The following is an 18,922-nucleotide window of genomic DNA, read 5'->3' on the forward strand; positions in this document are numbered from 1 at the left end:
ATCTTGCTGCGTTGCCCAGGCTGGAGTACAGTGGCATGATCACAGCTCACTGCAGCTTCAAACTCCCAGGCTCAAGCCATCCTCCCATTTCAGCCTCCTGAGTAGCTGGGACTACAGGCATGTGCCACCATGCCCAGCTAATTTTAGTATTTTTTTGTAGAGATAGGGTCTCACTATATTACCCAGGCTGGTCTCAAGCTCAAGGAATCAAGTGATCCTCCTGCCTTGGCCTCCAAAGTGCTGGGATTACAAGCATGAGCCACCTTGCCTGGTCAGGTGAACTTTTGAATACATAGAAACAGAGAGTAGAACTATTGTTACCAGAGGCAAGTAAGGACAGGAAACGGGGAGGTTTTGATCGAGGGTACAAAGCTGCAGTTAGCTAGGGTGAGTAAGTCTACAGCTATAATGTACAGCATGATAACGATAGCTAATGATACTATATTGCATACTGGAAATATGCTAGAAGAGTAGGTTTCTGGTCCTCTTGCCATAAAATATCTTTTTAAAGGTAAGCTGTAAGGAGATGAATATGTTAATTTGTTTCACTATAGTATATATATGTATATCAAACACCATGTTGTACACCTTAAATGTATACAATTTAAAAACAAATAATAAATAAATGGGTGAACTTATGGTATATATCTCAATAAAAATGCTAAAAATATTTTTTAAGTTCATCTTAAGAGGGGCAATGCATAATCTCTGTACGTAACAAAAAGGTATTTTTCTGATTGATGGCTCCTTTAGTTCTAGTAGAGAAAGAACTACCGATTCTAGGGTTGAGGAAGAAACGGGATCCCAGTGCGCTGTAGTGGACTCTTACCTGCAATCTGACCTTGGAACCACATGGGACACACCTTACACGGGCTGTACAAACCCTTGTCTGCTCTTCCCACAGGAGGACTACAACCAGCTGAGGCCACTCTCCTACCCCAACACGGATGTGTTTTTGATCTGCTTCTCTGTCGTAAACCCTGCCTCTTACCACAACGTCCAGGAGGAATGGGTCCCCGAGCTCAAGGACTGCATGCCTCACGTGCCTTATGTCCTCATAGGGACCCAGGTTAAAATGCGGGCGATGGCAGGGTGGGGGGAGCTGCAAAAATGGGAAGGCCCTTTCGGTACCTCGTGAACATCCTATTCTGCCAAACGCTATGGAAGAGTGTCTCAGACATGTCAATCCTATGAACAGAAGCTCTTAAGGTGTGCATGATGATTTAGCCCATAGTGGAAAAGATAATAGAGCTCTTTAATATGGAGCAGAAAGTTTTGATATGGCCTTCAAAAATTAATCTCTCTGATTTTTTTTTTAATAACAAAGTAATGTTAAAAACAGACACCCTTTGCCAGGCTTGAATCAGAGCAATGAGGTGAGGGTGTCAATTGAACACATTATCTAGTATTTTTTATATCTGAAATCCACAGTTGTTTTAAAACCACAAAATAGGTGGAAGTGTCAAGGTGACCACAGCAATCAGAATAGGCATTCTATGACAGGAATTCTTTAATTATACTTCTGGAGAAGGAAGATAAAAATTCACCACTGTCCATTCCTTTTAAACCTCTTGGTCTTCCAGATCTTAGAGAAGAAGTTAAAACACATATACCAGATAAACAAACCTAAGATTGTGAAAGCCTTTACAGTATTCTGAAAGCTAATACATTTCCGGTTTGAGTTTCCAGTAGTATGCCAATCACATTAAATGTATTAAAGATTGTTACCGTTTATAGTTTTAAATGGATTTTGTTCTTTGGCATTTTAAAATCCAAATTACTATCCCAAAGACATAGGAATGTACTAATACTGAAGGGCTTCACTGTTGTCTATTTCATATGCTATTTCTTTCTATTATTCATTTATGTTCATTTTGAACAAGAGAATTTTTTTAACATAAAGAAAAGAAAAATTTCCTAAAGAAGATATGGACAGGTACACAGTATATGTATTTACTTAGAGAAAGTAGAGGAATACACATCTTCGTAAGTCAGAGTAATCATAGTTAACGCTTCTGCTCCGAAAGATAACTGTTTGTTTAAATGAAGTCTTTTGCCTTGAATTCTAGATAATAATGTTTGTCCATATTGATGGAACCTGAATCCCTGCTGCCAAATATGTGACAGAATATTCAATCACCTTTCTGTGATTCAAGCTGATTTTATTAGAGATAGGCACAAAATTGAGCAATTCTCTCTCTCTCTCTCTCTCACACACACACACACACACACATACACACACTCAGTTAGTAGAGCTGAGTAATGTGCTTATAAAAGGGACCCTAATATACTGGTCTTTAAGACACAAGCCCTTGTGTTCCCATATTCACACCCATTCATGAACACATGGGTTCACATACACAGTGAGGCTTTAAAGCAACCAAAATATTTAATTAAATTATCAAATCTAATCCAGATATATAAATGCTGTCTTCAAAGTTCTACCTTTGAAAAGATTAATGCTTATCTTGAGCAAATCCTTTGAAAATTTCTCTTAGGGACTTGCCTTCCAGAGCTTGCAGAACATTTGTTACAATATCCTCACAAGTAGCAAATCTTCATACCTCCTTTGAGGATGAAGATTTTATTTGGAAAAGCAAAAAAAAAAAAAAAAAAAAAAAAAAAAAGATGTGTTCAAAGCCAGGAAACAAACTAGTAAATAATGAGTAATATACTTTGGGATCAAATAAGGCCTCACTGTAAGGTCATGAGACTGGTTATCTTGCATGCCCTGTAAGCAGAATCTAGAAATAAATAGAAAATTTTGAAAAAACATCTAAGATAGCAACAGAATCATCCGAGTAAGTCTTCAGCTCGCAGGGTAACTGTTTGAAGGGGAAAACATAAGGAAAGTCTGTTGTGTACATTTACAAAGAAATTGCTTTACTTTTTTAGACATAACATGGGCATGTGAATCTGCTTCCTTAAAGAAAATTTAGCAACTTCAAAGATGTTAACAGGGAAAAAGACTCTATGATGTTACAGTTTAAAATATCTGGCAAGGCCTGAGAAAATAAATAAGTTTATCATGTGTGTTTTCTTGCCAGATTGATCTCCGTGATGACCCAAAAACCTTGGCCCGTTTGCTGTATATGAAAGAGAAACCTCTCACTTATGAGCATGGTGTGAAGCTTGCAAAAGCGGTACAGTCAGATTTGAATTTCATTTTAAATGTATGCTGAGAGAAGAGTGTGTTGTATGCTTTGGAATGGGTGTGCAACATTGGGTTTTGCTTTAAAGTGCAATGTGTTTAGAATCTTCTCTAAGCTTTCTATTCTCCCCCTCTGTTCTAGTCAGGCTGGAAGGAGCCATTTGGTTAGCCTTCTTGTCAGCCAGCATTGTCTGTTTTTCATTCAGAAAGCAATTTGGTGAATTTAAACAGCTGAAGCACTTATCATTTGATTTAGCAACCTCTAGAACATCTACTTGCCATATTTAGTATGAATAAAGGGAGTCGTTAGATATATATCTGTAAATCTCACTGCTTATTATGGATGTAACTCATTTAAATAACCCCATAAGAGGCATTTTGTGATTTTCTTGGGAGAGACTTGGGTTAGCATCTGGCAGGGTTATATTTGTCCAGTATTTCTCACCATATAATGAATAGCCACTTAGAGAGCCTGGATTGTGTCACAAACAGCATCTGGAAGGATAACATATACCAAAAAGTGACTAGTTGGGGATCTAAGTGGCTGTTTGGCAAATAATAGCAACTTGCTCAGAGCTGGAACTGTTTTCAGGGACCTTTCTTCCTTCTTGAGAGCTTAACATGAAGAGTTAGGAAAATGCTTTAGAAAGTATTTGCCAGACACCAAGTCTTTGCCTCCCCCATTATCCCGAGATGTAAGCAAAGCAGCCACTGAAAAACATACGAGAGGATGGAAGTGCTTTATGCAAGAGGAGGCCGATAAATCACACCTCCAGAACTTAAATCGGATTCCTCATCAAGTCATAAATCTATTGACCCAGGTCAGAGGTTTGAAAATTTTCAATCTTACTTTCTAAGTGACTATCCTAGTAAAATGCATACCCCAGGCAGAGTTAGAAGTCACCCTCTACAAGCCAGTCAAGAATATTAACCACAAATTCTTCACTTACAAAACTATGCATTTATCTTATTAAAACTTGCTTGTAGGCCCTAAAACTAAGCATGATACACTCAACTAGAAATGAATTAAATACAATCATGTTTTTACAAGTACACTACATGAGAACATCTCACGAACACCTGATCGAGATACTGAACCCTTCCTACTTCTATGCACAGTAATGTCAGTACTAACTAGCGCCAGCCATTCACGGAGTTCTTAGGATCCTAAGTACTTTATAATCTCTCTCACTTCAGCCTCATGATGACCCTTTTAAGCAGATAGCGTTGGTCTCAGCTTACAGATGAGGAAACAGTCTTAGAAGACAAGCACGTAGCTAATAACGAAGTCAAAAACTTCCAATCCAGCTCTGTGGACATCACCACCCGTGTACCTGACCATTGTGTGAATAACCTCCAACTGTGTATCTTTCCTCGGGTGAAATGGGTTTATGCCTGTAGGTTCTTCTACCTTCTCCTCAAACATTCAACCTCAAATGCTCTCATTAAGATACCTAAATAGCTGGGAGGCTGAGGCAGGAGAATGGCCAGAACCCGGGAGGCGGAGCTTGCAGTGAGCCGAGATCGTGCCACTGCACTCCAGCCTGGGCGACAGAGAGAGACTCCGTCTCAAAAAAAAAAAAAAAAACCTAAATAGGTAGCTCCATAAATAAATAATTGTATGTGGTTCCTTTCTACACATTTTTCGCAGTCAGGAGGTCCCCACTGGCCGGCACCAGCTTCTTGCAGGAACTCAATTTCTGTGTTCCTTCATGCCGTCAGCTTTCCTAGCCTCACTTCTGGTTGGGGAAGGTGTTTTTTTCACCCTCTGAAAAGAAGTCGTTCCAAAGCCTCCCATCTCATTTCATCCTTATTTTCGGAACAATGGCTGAGTTCACCATTTATATTGCCTTTTGCTAGTTTCTCCTAGCAACTGCTCTCCGATACAGAGGGAATCACGTTTAGCTTACAAAATCCAATTTAGAAGAAAACCTAGCAAGATTTTAACTTGTCTTATCACAATTCATGTAATTACAGGGATGCTTTAAGTTTCTCTACTCTCTGACTTTTCTGTCAAGTAGTTTCTAATCACAGCTAGCATGTATGGAGTGTTTATAATGTGCTAGGCTTGGTGCCAGGCGCCTTACAGCCTTTGTCTTAATTAATCCTCACAGCAAACCCCTGAGGTGTGTGTATTATTATCTCCACTTTCCTGCAGGAAACTGAGGCTCAGAGAGGTTAAGATCGCCCAGCTAGCAAGTGGCAGAGTGAGGATAGAAAACTGTGCTTTAACCACCCGCTCTTCTGCCTCCCTCCTATATAATCTGAAAAGAAACCTTTAGGTTTGGGGCCTCTTTTTTATATGCTGGAGTCCCTTATTTTCATGTGCAAAGCTCCCCCACAACTTAAAGGCTTTGCAAGTTCAGATTTTTCATATCTGATTCTTTCTGTTCAATACTTTTCAATTTCCAAAGCATTTTCCATCTAACATCTCTTTTTGGTCTCAAAGGGTGTTTTATTTTTAAAGGACATTTTTTATATCATACATATTTTCAATTCTTTGTACTCCAAAGTCAACCACATTTACATATTTTGCACTAATTTATCAGAAATATTCATTATTCTTTGACTTCTTTTATCCTCCCTCTTCTTATTACTGTAGTTTTTAATCCTCAGCCTACTTTTCCCAGTCTTTTACAAATTTGTAACTGTCCCTATTGCTGCTAGAATTATTAAATTGATTAAGCGCACCTGATATGTGCCAGGTGCTATGCTGGATGCTACACTTTTTAGCTCTAAGATGAGAGCTCTTTGTGCGTTCTCTTTCCCAGTTCCATCTAATACAGTCTAAACGTGATCTTCTAAGTTCAGACTTCCTAAGGTATTTTTTGATACAGGAATTTGCTATTTTTTCTTTTTTAATCTCTGCATTCTCTTTGCCCTCTCTTGCCACCTTCTTCACCCTGTGCCTTTTGTTGTTGTCACGCTTTAATTTAGCACCTGCTAAGTTTCCCACCGGGCTTTTAACATGCACAGGTGGGATTTAAAGCAGCAAAATTGCTGCAAACATCCTGTCATCAATGTTCAGTCACATTAATCAACTGGAGTCTTTAATGCCCTCTTCCTGACTGGAAGAGTCACTGCCACCTGCCTTGTGCTGGCCATTTTCCCTTTCTCCCCTGGTCATTGAAAGTCACTTCACCAGTTGGGCACAGTGGCTCACGCCTGTAATCCCAGCACTTTGGGAGGCTAAGGCGGGTGGATCACGAGGTCAGGAGATCGAGACCATCCTACCCAACATGGTGAAACCCCATCTCTACTAAAAATACAAAAATTAGCTTGGCATGGTGGCGCTTGCCTGTAGTCGCAGCTACTCGGGAGGCTGAGGGGAGAGAATCACTTGAACACGGCAGGTGGAGGTTGCAGTGAGCCGAGATGGTGCCACTGCACTCCAGCCTGGCAACATAGCAAGACTCTGTCTCAAAAAAAATAAATAAATAAATAAAAAGAAAGTCATTTCACTGCTGGTGTCTGGGTTACAAAGGCCAGAAGAGGAAGGAGACAGGCAAACAAAAGCATGCCACCTGGATAAACACAGTAACAAACAGCTGGGCAATGTACCAGGTAGCACAGAAGAGAGAGAGACTAATACATTCATGGAAGGAGCTTTCAGAGATTTCTTTAACCAGTTAACATCTCACTCAGGTTTGAAGGATGAGGAAAAGTTTTTCAGGTGGGCAGAGGGGTCTGGGGAGGGCACAAAATTCCAGACAGGGAGACCAGGACACGCAAAGGCATCCTTTAAAACATAGGGAGCAAAGTTCACCCACAAATGTTTTGATCAGTCCAAACAGATATTTTTAATGCAATTTAGTGGCCAACATTTAACAGTTTGGAAACACATTTCTAGCTTCTAAAAGAAATTCAGAAGTTCGAGCAACTCTAGGCCAGCATTTCCTCATCAACGGAAACTGTTAAACATTCTTTTAGATTAAACATGTACCCTTCAGTCTGCCACAATCCCCACCACTTCCATATTATCCTATACTCAAGTAACACACTTTACATTATCCACCCTTGAATTGGCATCTCTGCATTATAGTCTTCAAAGATCAGCAGCAAATCCATCCAGCCTAGAAATGTTTTTCCTCTTTCACCAATTAGATCATAATGCTAACGTGTTGAGATGGTGGCGTTTCTCTTACAACCTGTTTGGTTCTTTTTGCTTTTCTTGGCTCTCTATTTGCCTTCTCTGTGTGCCTTTGCTAATTCTCATATGAGGAATAAAGAACTACTCTGCTACTAGCCATTTATTTAGACAGGAGCTTACTCTCTTTATTCCACTAACATCTTCTCTTCTTTTCTCTCCGTTTACAGCAAATGCCTTCCTTTTTCCTCTCTTCTCTCATCACCCTTACTGTATCCATTACAGCTTTGCCCATTTATTCATTAATTTTGCCCTTTCAGCTACAATTTCTTTACATTTGCTAGAGACAGCCCAAAAGAGTAGTTAAGACTTTGGCTCAGGAGGCAGACAAATTCGAATCTCTGCCATTTTCTTAGTTGTGTGGCCATAAGGGAGGTTACTTAGCCTCTCTGGGCATCAGTTTCCTGAGCTGTGAAATGAGGATGGTGACAGACTTTTCCTTGTAAAGTTCTTGTGACAATGAAATTAGCTCATGTACCACAAGGTCCAGCTCAGCAAATTATAGCTGTTGTTAAATCCATGAGCCCTCTCAGATATGTCTACAGCTGGGAAGATCTCTTTGCCTTTATCCCTTCCAGTTACTTTCTATCTTATTCTATAACTTGTCCTGCCCCAACTACAACAGCATGGAAGAAGTACTAGGTTTTGTTTTACTTGATTAGTCATTATGTTTTCTTTTTTATTTCTTGTCAGACTCTTGTATCTTCTGTACATCGTTGATAAATGTCCCTGCTTTTAAGATAATAGGTTTTAGCTATTATAAAACAATTAGAAAAGTGTTTTTTCAGTTTACACCCTCAATCTCTACTTTTTTCTTGAAAATAAGTCATTTGGGTAGAACACACTCCAGATTGCTTGCACGTGTATCTAAACAAGGAGCCTCGAATCCTGAACCCTCCCAGACGGCTTCTAAATACTTGACTGTGTAGGTCATTTTGCTCCAAGGAGCAGATGAAGTCGCTGCCGTAAGAAGGGCCACATTTCCTTGAGACAATTTTTCATTTCACATCTTTGAGGACACAGATAATTTTTTTAGCAGTCTGGTTGTGCTTTTTCCTTGAACCAGAATGAATTATTCTCCAACCCTGAGAGCACTTGACACATGGTAACAATACCTACCTCAAAACTGGGTTCTGTTTCTCACACGTGTTTGCCAAATCACACCCATCATCTGATGACTACTTTTTCTATCAGTACAACATAATGTTATATTAACCCGGTTACACAATAATGCCTTTATCTGCTATTTCATTATCTTCAGAAATGTCTGAATTGGAAGAGACAAGTTTGGGCTCCTCCCACTGCATCGAAAGGCAAAGCCTGACACGCTGTCAGCCGCACTCTGGGGGCAGGAGGAGGCTGGAGTGCCCTGCCCCTCCTGCAGGACTCCAGGTGTGAGTGAGCTCAGCCCAGCTGTCCTGGAATTCCAGGCAGAATCGATCCTAGGCTTGGGATCCTTAGTGGAGAGGCGTTCCAGATAGAAAGGTGCCACAGCAGTTTCTAGGTGTTTTTCCAGACAAGTGCCACCACATTACAGTCAAGTCATTCAGTCGTTCAGTTGGCAACACCATTGCCGTTAGATTAATGTTCTTTTCACATGTGTTTGAATCAAGCTTTGAACACAATCCCAAAATGCAACAGAAGGCATTTCATCATGTTATTAGGAAAATTTTCTCTGCCCTTTATTCCTCTCTTGTATCTAACTGTTTTTAATTATTTTAAAAAGTTATTAAAACCAAACCATGGTTAAAATGAAAGCCATAAAACAGATTTTCAACATTCAACATCTTTTTCTTTTGGCATTTTCCTTTGGCTCATACAGTAACCATTCTTGTCAGGAAAAAAATGTAAAGTGCATCACCTCTGTCGGAGAAGTTAGGAAACAGTCTCTGGCCCAACTAAAACCACTTGATTTGATGCTTAGTTTTCATATTTGTGGCCTTTGAAATAAGTGGGCAATCTCATTTCATTAACTGTCAACTTGACCAGCTTCTTACAGAGCTGAGTGATAGGGGTCACAGTTACTGTCACAGAGCAAGGAAAAGAACATGTATCAAGAGACGCAGATTCTAGGTCTATTTCTTTCACTTGCTAGTTGAGTGCGCATAAGCCATTCATTTTACCTCTCTGGGGTTATTCCCGCTCTCTTCTAAGCTAAACCACAAGTTCATTTAGTCCACATATTGCAAAGTGGCTGGCTGCTGCCACATATATCCCACATCAGTGTCTTGCTTGGCCCATGGTAAATATTTCATAAATTGGTAAATATTAAATTAAAAACTCCAAATTTCCAACTCCTCTTGAAAAATACAAAAATGGGCACCAGTAAACCAACATCACCACTTGGAAGCTGATAAAACGGCCCACTCTAGAGGGGCGTGTGCTTTACCGCCCAGCATAGTCCCCACCTCTCCCTACTGTCTTGCGCCAGCCCCACTTTATCATTTACATAAGCTATTGGGCATAATAGGCCTATGATTTTGCTACCTTGTTTTAGCCACTTGTCTGCTGTGGTTTCCAGGAACTCACCATTTAGCCAACCTCTTCTGAATCTGCTTTAATTTTACAAAGTGATTCTTAAAATGTGAATCAAAAACTAAAGCCATTTCTCTAGATGTCCTTAATAGTAAAAGGCCAGCATCACATCACTGACTCTTCCTGAGCTTATGAACAATTAAAACCGCAGGTCTTCACAAGAAGCTGACGCTAAATACAGTCTACACTGGTCTGTGATTTTTAAATGAGAATCTATAGTTCTGGCCTGAATTTCTATATTTCTCATGAGGGGTTTGTGATTATCAAACACACCGTAGTATGAAATCATCAGAATATTTAAAATGAAGCCCTATGCAGAAATACCTTATCATTTATATAGACTGTACACTGACAAGGAGGATGTCTCTGGCATTAAATGTCTTTTATGATTATTGTTACATGTTTTATTATTATTGTTACATGTTTTAGTGGGGGGTTTTTTAAACTTTTTTTTTTTTAAATATGCCTTTTAAAGTATGTTAAGGCTGGGTGCAGTGGCTCACACCTGTAATCCCAGCATTTTGGGAGGCTGAGGTGGACAGATCACATGAGGTCAGGAGTTAGAGACCAGACTGGTCAACATGGGAAAACCCCATCTCTACTAAAAATACAAAAACTAACCCAGCTTGGTGGCACGTGCCTGTAATCCCAGCTACTCAAGAAGCTGAGGCAGGAGAATCACTTGAACCCAGGAGGCGGAGGTTGCGGCAAGCCAAGATAGTGCCACTGCACTCCAGCCTGGGCAACAAGAGCGAAACTCCATCTCAAAAATAAATAAATAAATAAACAAATACATAAATAAAATGTTAAAACTAAATAATAATGCCAGTTGGATATTACCTTGTTGAGGTGTACCTTAAAAGAGGTACATTTTAATCAAGAATGACCTATAAAACCATATCACCCACTCCCTTTCTCTCTGCTTTATCAACCAAGCTGACACTTTGCCTTTTATCATACCAAAGGAGATACATTTCACTTATACATGATTTACACATTCTGCCTACAAATGAGAGGATATGAAAAACAAGATCATGCACCCCTGTTCTTCACAAAACGTATTTAAATTATATCATTGGTTTTGAATTGTCTCCTAGTTTTTTAGATCTTTATATTTTTTATATTCTTAGGAATAAATGGCTATGGATCAATTTCAGGATGTACTGCTTTCCAGAAGTGATCCACAACCATTTATTGCTAATAAAGGAATGTAAGAAATACAAAAATACAAAAAAATAGAATAACATATACAAATTGAAATGAAAAAAACAAAAAAAAAAGGCAAACGTAATCCAAACCACCCCACAAGCTGTTTGTAGGACAGGCAGAAGTGAGTGCTTGTCTGGGCAGTGAGCTGATACCACTGTGCTGTTCTCTTTTTTCTCTCTCATGCCTTTCTCTCTTTTGCGTTTAAGATCGGAGCGCAGTGCTACTTGGAATGCTCTGCTCTGACTCAGAAAGGTCTCAAAGCGGTTTTTGATGAAGCAATCCTCACCATTTTCCACCCCAAGAAAAAGAAGAAACGCTGTTCTGAAGGTCACAGCTGCTGCTCAATTATCTGAGGTTGTCCGGGACCTGCCTCCACCCCACCCAGGCATGAGAATGGCAGCCAATGTCTGCGGCCAAGCTCCAGCCAAAAAGGAGGGCACGACCAGAAAGGAATTCCCTTTGCACGGAGGCTTGCCCCTCCACCCTGTGAGCCCTCCCAACACAGCACACTAGTCAGCCCACTGCCACAACCTCCCTGCCAGCCAGAAGCGTCCGTACTGCACACTCTCTGAGAATGCTGGGCCTGGATTGCAGACAGTGCCGCTGCTGATCAGATCAAAAACAAAGTCAAAGGCCTTTTACAAATCCCCAGCTCATGAACGCGAAGCTGATAGGAAATCACCCCAGGGAACCGGAAAAAGAAAGTTGGTTCCTCTCTTGGTGGCCTTACTTGATGTTTTACAAAACTTGGGACTACAATACTAACCTTTTTTTCTGAATCTGCTGTTCTACCCATGTGTCTCACATTCATTTGTATTATTTCAAGAAATGTACTAATTTCCAGTTTACTCAGGCCTTACAAATCCATACCAAATTAGCCTAAAGACAAGGCATTTTATATTCATTTCTATTTTCAGCATGTTTCTACCAAAGCTATTAGAATCAACACGTACCTCTGAATGCCTGATTATAAGAAGACATGAGAAGACTTAAAAGTTTTGGAAATTTACAGAGCCATGATTTTTGAACCTGATTGAAAGAAAACCATCTGAATTGTTGCAGGTCCACATTTTTGCCAAAGATGCACTCTACAAATGCTTAGTAGTGGCCTGATTTTTTTCCATATTATATTGCCATGACAAACTAAAAATGAACTGTGTTTAAGAATATAGTATTTCTGTTTTTCATCCAAGTTGATTGGGGGAAGAATATGGCAGGATCCATCTTTTCAGTATTGTGTATTCAGTAAAGTGGACGTTCCTGCTCTTCCCTTTCCCCATTGCATGCCTCTTCCTCCCTTGATTTCACTTTCTCTCATGCCCAGATCCTTTTTTCTCCCCAGTTATAACCCAGTTATAAAAGAAAGATCTGAGCATAAAAATACATGTTTAAAAATACCTAAAGGTAAAGGAAAGTGTCTTAATTTTTCTATTTACTTCAACTGAAAGGCTTCTAAGCTCGCCCCATGTAAGTTCTCATTCCATATCAGTGGATACCAAGCTCTGTATCCATTTGTCCCCTGCCCTCCACGATGTGTGACATAGAACACGGACTTTGGTCCTGGGAAAGCAAAAGCTCGCAGTAAGGAATCCTGTGCCAAACCATGTACAACAATTCCAAACCTCCAGGAATGTTTGTATCACAGAGCAAATTACTTCCTGCCTTTTCATTAGCGCCTATCAGGGCTTCTAATTAGTCTTACTTGCTTATAAGTGCCCTGGAATCATCCAGGTAGGAGCTTAATTTTTTTCAATTGCATGAGCAAAGTGCTTCTTAGTAGTATGAAATTACAACAATTTTAGTTTAAGACTTTCCAGATTCAAGCTCCCACTGTTGGAAAAAACCAGCCTTTCTAATCTCTTCTGCTATTGGAGTAAGCCCTTAAGAACTGCGTGATAGCCAGGCACAGTGGCTCACGCCTGTGATCCCAGCACTTAGGGAGGCTGAGGTGGGTGGACCACTTGAACTCACGAGTTCGAGACCAGCCTGGGTAATGTAGTGAGACCCTGTGTCTCTATAAAAAATTAAAAATTAGCCAGTTGTAGTGACACACACCTGTAGTCCTAGCTACTCAGGAGGCTGAGGCAGAAGGATCACTTGAGCCCAGAAGGTAAGACTGCAGTGAGCTGTGACTATGCCACTACACTCCAGCCTAGGTGACAGAGCAAGAACCTGTCTCAAAAAAAAAAAAAAAAAAAAAAAAACCCTACATTTCAAGTACTATTTCCCTTCTCTCCCATCTAATTGCTAAACATTTTCTTTCATATGCATACACTCCACTGACTAGAAAACGGGAGTTTTAAGTCAAAGCTTGACATTTAGAGAAAACAAGGACTTTCTGCCTTTATAAATGGAAATCAACTGTGTATGAACTATAACTCTGCAGAGGTGATGAACTCATCCTTTACAAACAATAATGAGTTTTAGTCCTGTAATAAATGAAATGTTACTAGGCAGCTTTGTTGCATGATTGCATAGTTACATCTTGCTAACGGGCCACTCGTTTCTCATTGACATGGATGAAAAATTGAGAGCAGTATGTTTCCAGGTGTGCGCACTCGACAGGCAAATAGCTCCCCAGGTCATCGCTCCCCTAATGGGCCACAGGAAGTAAGCTGATCATGATGGGGAGATCACTCTGTCACCCAGAACCAGCAACTGGATAGAGACTGTGGTTAGTGTCTGGGGGGAGCACAGGCTCCCAGGGGTCTTAGGAGCTAATTACTGAATAAAACAATCAAAAACAAAGCAACCTAAATAAGTTCATGTCATTCTGCCAAATTAATCAGTTATTCCTTGTTTCATGGCAAGATCCAGTTTGTTTCACTAAAAAGTGTTTTCTGCTATAAGATTAAACTGTATTCTGAAACCAAAGATAAGAAGAGACATAGAGGTCAGGCACAGCGGCTCACGCCTGTAATCCCAACACTTTGGGAGGCAAAGGCAGGTGGATCATGAAGTCAAGAGATCGAGACTATCCTGGCCAAAATGGTGAAACCCCATCTCTACTAAAAATACAAAACTTAGCCAGGCATGGTGATGGGCACCCTGTAATCCCAGCTACTCAGGAGGCTGAGGCAGGAGAATTGCTTGAGCCCGGGAGGTGGAGGTTGCAGTGAGCCGATATCACGCCATTGCACTCCAGCCTGGGCAACAGAGCCAGACTCCATCTCAAAAAAGAAAAAAGAAGAGACACAGAAATTTGAAGAAGGATCCTTTAATGGTCCACACCATCTTCCAAAGTCCAGAAGTGGCAGCTGATATCCATCTGAAAGTAGAATCTTAGCTTTTCGGAGCTAGACAAGGCCTCAGAAACAACTATAGTTCAATTCCTTATTGTACCGATGATAAACTCATACCTAGATGGGTAAAAAGAGGTGTGTTGTAGCAGTGCTGTACAGATCTCAGTTTTTCTGCTTCCCATACAATCCTCTTCAACCCAATACTACAATGTATTCATTATCACACATATTAAGCTGGAGTTCTGTAGCCATGTTATTAGAGTTGCAACTGTTTATCCTATAGATTCCAGCCACATTTTAAACACATAACTTCATGTAGTTAGGCCACTAAAAATAAAGTAATCCATCAAGCTAGTAATACACTAGAGAATTTTACCTACATACTAAGATACCTGAAATCCACAGTATACGGCAATTTAACCCCCATCTAATAATGGCTCAATCAAGTAGCTAAACATATTTATTTCACTCGGATGGTTGGCTGGTTGGTAGAATGAATGGACTCCTTGGCTATTTTGCGAACACAAAGGACTAGGACACAAGTCAAAGCCACGTCCACAGTAAGAAATCCGGGCTGATTTCTGCCAAGAAAAGTTACAAAGAATAATTACTTGATAACGTGGGTAAATTTTGACATAAAAGAAGTAATGGATAAAAAGAAAGAAAAATGAACAATTGCTGAAGACAGTAATTACAGCAACCCTAAACCAGAAAGTACTAAGCCAGGAAGCCAAAAACTAAGTCATACACATATGACAAGGTGCAGGGGTTGGTCCTGAGACTTCAGTGAGAATATGTCCGATCAGGATATGCAAAGAACCATTTGGAAGATTTCTAGTTCATAAGAGAAGTATCAAATGAAGTGGATGTGACCATATGCAATTTGGTATGACATGGTAGTAAAAAAGCAATCACAACTACACTCACAATTTTAGGAGAAAATAAAACTAAATCCAGAATTTGAAGCCAACAACAACAACAACAAAAAAGTCATTATTTAGGGTATACGTTCCTGTGGGCAGTACCTTGCAAAGTAGAGCATCTTCAAGAAGAAATATTTGACTTGAGGTAAGGCTTTCACGATTGCCATATTACATTCATAAAGGCAAACTCATCCTTGAGACCAAAGTGACAGAAGATTAAAAATTAAGGCTTTGCTTTAAAGAAATGTTGACATCATGCTGGAAATTATTATCCAGCTACTTACACGTTTGTTTTTAAATCCATCCCTATGTTTAGCTGCCAAAATGCAAACTGCGCGTTCTCTCTCAACAGAGAGCGCCACAGGTCACCAGCTATTATTCTCCCAGGAGTCATTGAGTAGGCTGCCCAAGTACACATAAGGAAACTCAACAAACTGTTTCCATTTCAAGGACCATTAGAAACAGAAAGGAAAAGAGAAGGTCAGGGAAACTTAGTTTCTAACAAAGGAAGTGAGGCACTTTGAAAAAGAAAATATTTAGAGAACAGAGAGGAAGCTAAACCCAAACAACCAAAAGGCACAGCTGACGATCATTCCAGGAAGTTGGTAACTTCTGCTGGTCTCTAGAAGCACAGGAAGAAAAGGACTGTTAGCGTGAAGAACGCTCGATGGTTCTAGGTATCTAGGTAGAGTCAGTCAACAGGGCTAACCATGTGATAATCCTGGGCAATTCCACCTCACAGTTCACTAAAAAACAAGTGAAACCCTGGGGAAAGCCCTTTGGGTCTTTAATAGTAATGGAGGACATCACCCTCTCACTTTCTCTGCTTCTACACAGCAGGCAGTCAAGGAAAACTTGCCAAGAAATATGAGTGAATAAATGATTTTGAAAGTTTCATTGAGCAGGAACAGGAAAAGGATGATTTGGGGATAGCTGGAAGGATAGTTACTTGTATGAATAATATTTATTCATCTTCAGTGAGATATTTCTAAATAGAAAGATTGTATTTAAAATGTACAACCACAATAACAGAAGAAAAAAAAAATGTGAGACAAAGCAACAGTTCATAGTGCCACAATGGTCAACAAAGACCAGAAAGGAAATTAAAGCACAAGTTCTACTCAGCAGCACTTCAGCCATCAGAGGCTCTGCTGTGCTATTTTGCAGATCTCTTTCAGTTAGGGGAGGAATGAGTCAAAGAGGGCTTGGCTGCTCTGTGAAATGGTGACATTCAAGTTCAACAATAGTTCTTGGCTTTGAAAGTCCACTACAGGAAATTAGAGTAAAATATGCACCATTAATCTTGGTCACAATCTATTTTTTTCTCCTTAGAGGATGTCAAAAAACTAGGGTTGCTTCAGTGTGTGCGTGTGTTTTAAATATGTTCTACTTTGAAAATTTCATTTTGTTCTATGAGTTCTGCAGTGACTCAGAAGCTCCATGATACTATAACTGGAGTAATTTTGTTGTATTTTTAGCCGTGTTCTCCAAGCCTCCCAGTATATGCTGTGATCTTTGCCGAACAGAATCTGATCAGTGTTATAGGGGAAATGATGTGTGAGGCTCTACAAGGAGAGGGTCTCCAGGGCCCACACCTGAGTCATGCCTTGAAGTAGCCTCAGCACACTTAGCCTCCCAGTGATTCTGTGCAAGTCAATCTCAATCTCAATCTTTTGAGCTTACGCTAGTTCTTTGGGGAGAAAAAAAGATAGAAACAACTTCTGAATAGGGCAGTATGTTTGGGGCAGCTTTGTGAATACATATCTAAAATTACCTCCACTTGCCATTTTTTAAATCAATTTTTTTTCAAGCAATCAGATTCTTTTCTCCTACAGGAGCTGTGGGCAAGAAAGCTAATGAATTCTACATCCTTCTCATCACCTGGTTTAAATTGTTTTCTGCTCTGAGTAAACAGTAATTACTGTTTAAGTACATCTCAGCAAAATCGTATCCCAATTGCAACAGTTCATGTTCCTCCTAATGTAATCTCTGCAGACGAAATGATCGTCAAGGGAAGTGGGCTGACCTGCTCACAGGACGGCGTACTTATAATCTGCACCTTATGTAATGGCGATTCTGTGTGCCTGTGTCATAATTATTGGAATATTATTTTATGCGTTTTTTCTTTTTTTTTTTTTTTTTTTTTTGAGACAGAGTCTTGCTCTGTCACCCAGGCTGGCGTGCAGTGGCGCAATCCCGGCTCACTGCAAGCTCCACCTCCCAGGTTCACGCCATTCTCCTGCCTCAGCCTCCTAAGTAGCTGGGACTACAGGTGCCCGCCACCACGCCCGGCTAATTTTTTTGTATTTTTAGTAGAGACGGGGTTACACAGTGTTAGCCAGAATGGTCTCGATCTCCTGACCTCGGGATCTGCCCTCCTCGGCCTCCCAAAGTGCTGGGATTACAGGCGTGAGCCACCGTGCCCGGCCTATTTTATGCATTCTTTAACATTACAATTTATTTTGTGCCATGTTCTGACTTTTAAGTCATTAAATCGTCCTCTGTTCATATTTCTGGGTAATTTGAGGGTGTCTCCATCTGCCATTCCAGAAAATTGCCTTCCCCAGGCCTCTGTCAGAACAAGAAATTGTCCAGCCCCTTGTGACTCAAAATGTGGCCTGGGAACCAGCAGCGTCAGCCTTACCTGGGAGCTACCAAGGACTGTGGAATTTCAGGCTCAACCCAGACCTACTGAATCAGAATCTGCATTTTTAACAGGACCCCCAAGTGATTTGTGTACACAGTGAAATAGGGGAAGTACTGGTCTCTGAGATAACCAAGTTCATCATCAGCCTTTATATCCAAACAGAGAGCTGCCTAGCGAAGAACCGTGAACTTAGCCTGTCTCTCAGACGCTACCTTTTGAGTATTCCTTAGGCTAATATTTGGCTGCTCACATTTACTGGATGAATAAAAGGGCTGTCAGAAGTCTTTTCTTTTTCTTGTCATGTGCAGCCCAGCTGCAGGAAAGGAATATGCATATTTTAGAATCAAAAGCAGAAAAGCAGCATCTGGTTTGCTAGATCTGCTAGATCTAAAGTACTTCTGTTCTGAAAGTCTTTTTCGTGTTTATTAGGGTGAGAAAAAAATGCTCCCCCAAAATTATTTTCCAAGAAGGCATAAGAAAGATTCATGGTACATGAAGTTTTATAAACTCACGAAATAAAGATAAAACAAATTTCTGAGGCATGAAACTTTTGGTAAAGTTTCTATCTTCACTGCTTAAAACACAGAGCTCTAGATGACGGAATAAGGGTTGATTACAAACAACTTGTCCTCTAAACAGGACACAGACTCATGCCAGAGACTCGTGTTGTTATTGCCTTCAGCACAGATCAGAGTTTTATTAACTTTCTAAACATATTTTTACTAAACATCACTGGGGACCATGCTTTGTTCTCCCTACCCACACCCCACCCTGTGTACCAGAGCCCTTTAAAAATTGTACACAAGCATGTACAGCAGCCTATCAACTTATTCAAATCCTACTGTTGCTGAGGAAGTTCTGAAGGCAAATCACACCTACCTTCAAACAAATCAAAAAAATAGCACAAGGAGCGGGGCGCGGTGTCTCACGCCTGTAATCCCAGCACTTTGGGAGGCCGAGGTGGGTGGATCCTGAGGTCAGGAGATCAAGACCATCCTGGCTAACACGGTGAAACCCTGTCTCTACTAAAAATAAAAAAATAAAAAAATAAAATTTAGCCAGGCGAGG

At 40.3% G+C, this 18,922-nt stretch overlaps 1 protein-coding gene and 1 long non-coding RNA gene across 4 annotated transcripts in view; one reads left to right on the forward strand and one right to left on the reverse strand.

The window, feature by feature from the left end:
- RHOJ (ras homolog family member J) overlaps positions 1-13,498 on the forward strand; it is a 113,774-nt gene extending 100,276 nt beyond the window's left edge. Inside the window, exons 3-5 of one of the 3 annotated variants that reach the window (XR_013395150.1) lie at positions 905-1,069; positions 3,048-3,972; positions 11,249-13,498. Coding sequence is in view for 2 of the 3 variants with exons in the window: in XM_077938031.1 (XP_077794157.1) it covers positions 905-1,069; positions 3,048-3,143; positions 11,249-11,395 (408 nt within the window). In the remaining variant the exon portion in view is untranslated. 3 annotated transcript variants of the gene reach the window in all.
- Positions 1-18,187, reverse strand: part of LOC114679578 (uncharacterized) — an 89,065-nt gene extending 70,878 nt beyond the window's left edge. The window contains exon 1 of the long non-coding RNA XR_013396304.1: positions 15,492-18,187. This is a non-coding gene — a long non-coding RNA (uncharacterized LOC114679578). The remainder of the gene's footprint in view (positions 1-15,491) is intronic.
- Between the last annotated feature and the right edge of the window lie 735 nt (positions 18,188-18,922).

This window comes from Macaca mulatta, chromosome 7 (assembly GCF_049350105.2).
Source record: "Macaca mulatta isolate MMU2019108-1 chromosome 7, T2T-MMU8v2.0, whole genome shotgun sequence".
Lineage (NCBI taxonomy): Eukaryota > Metazoa > Chordata > Mammalia > Primates > Cercopithecidae > Macaca > Macaca mulatta.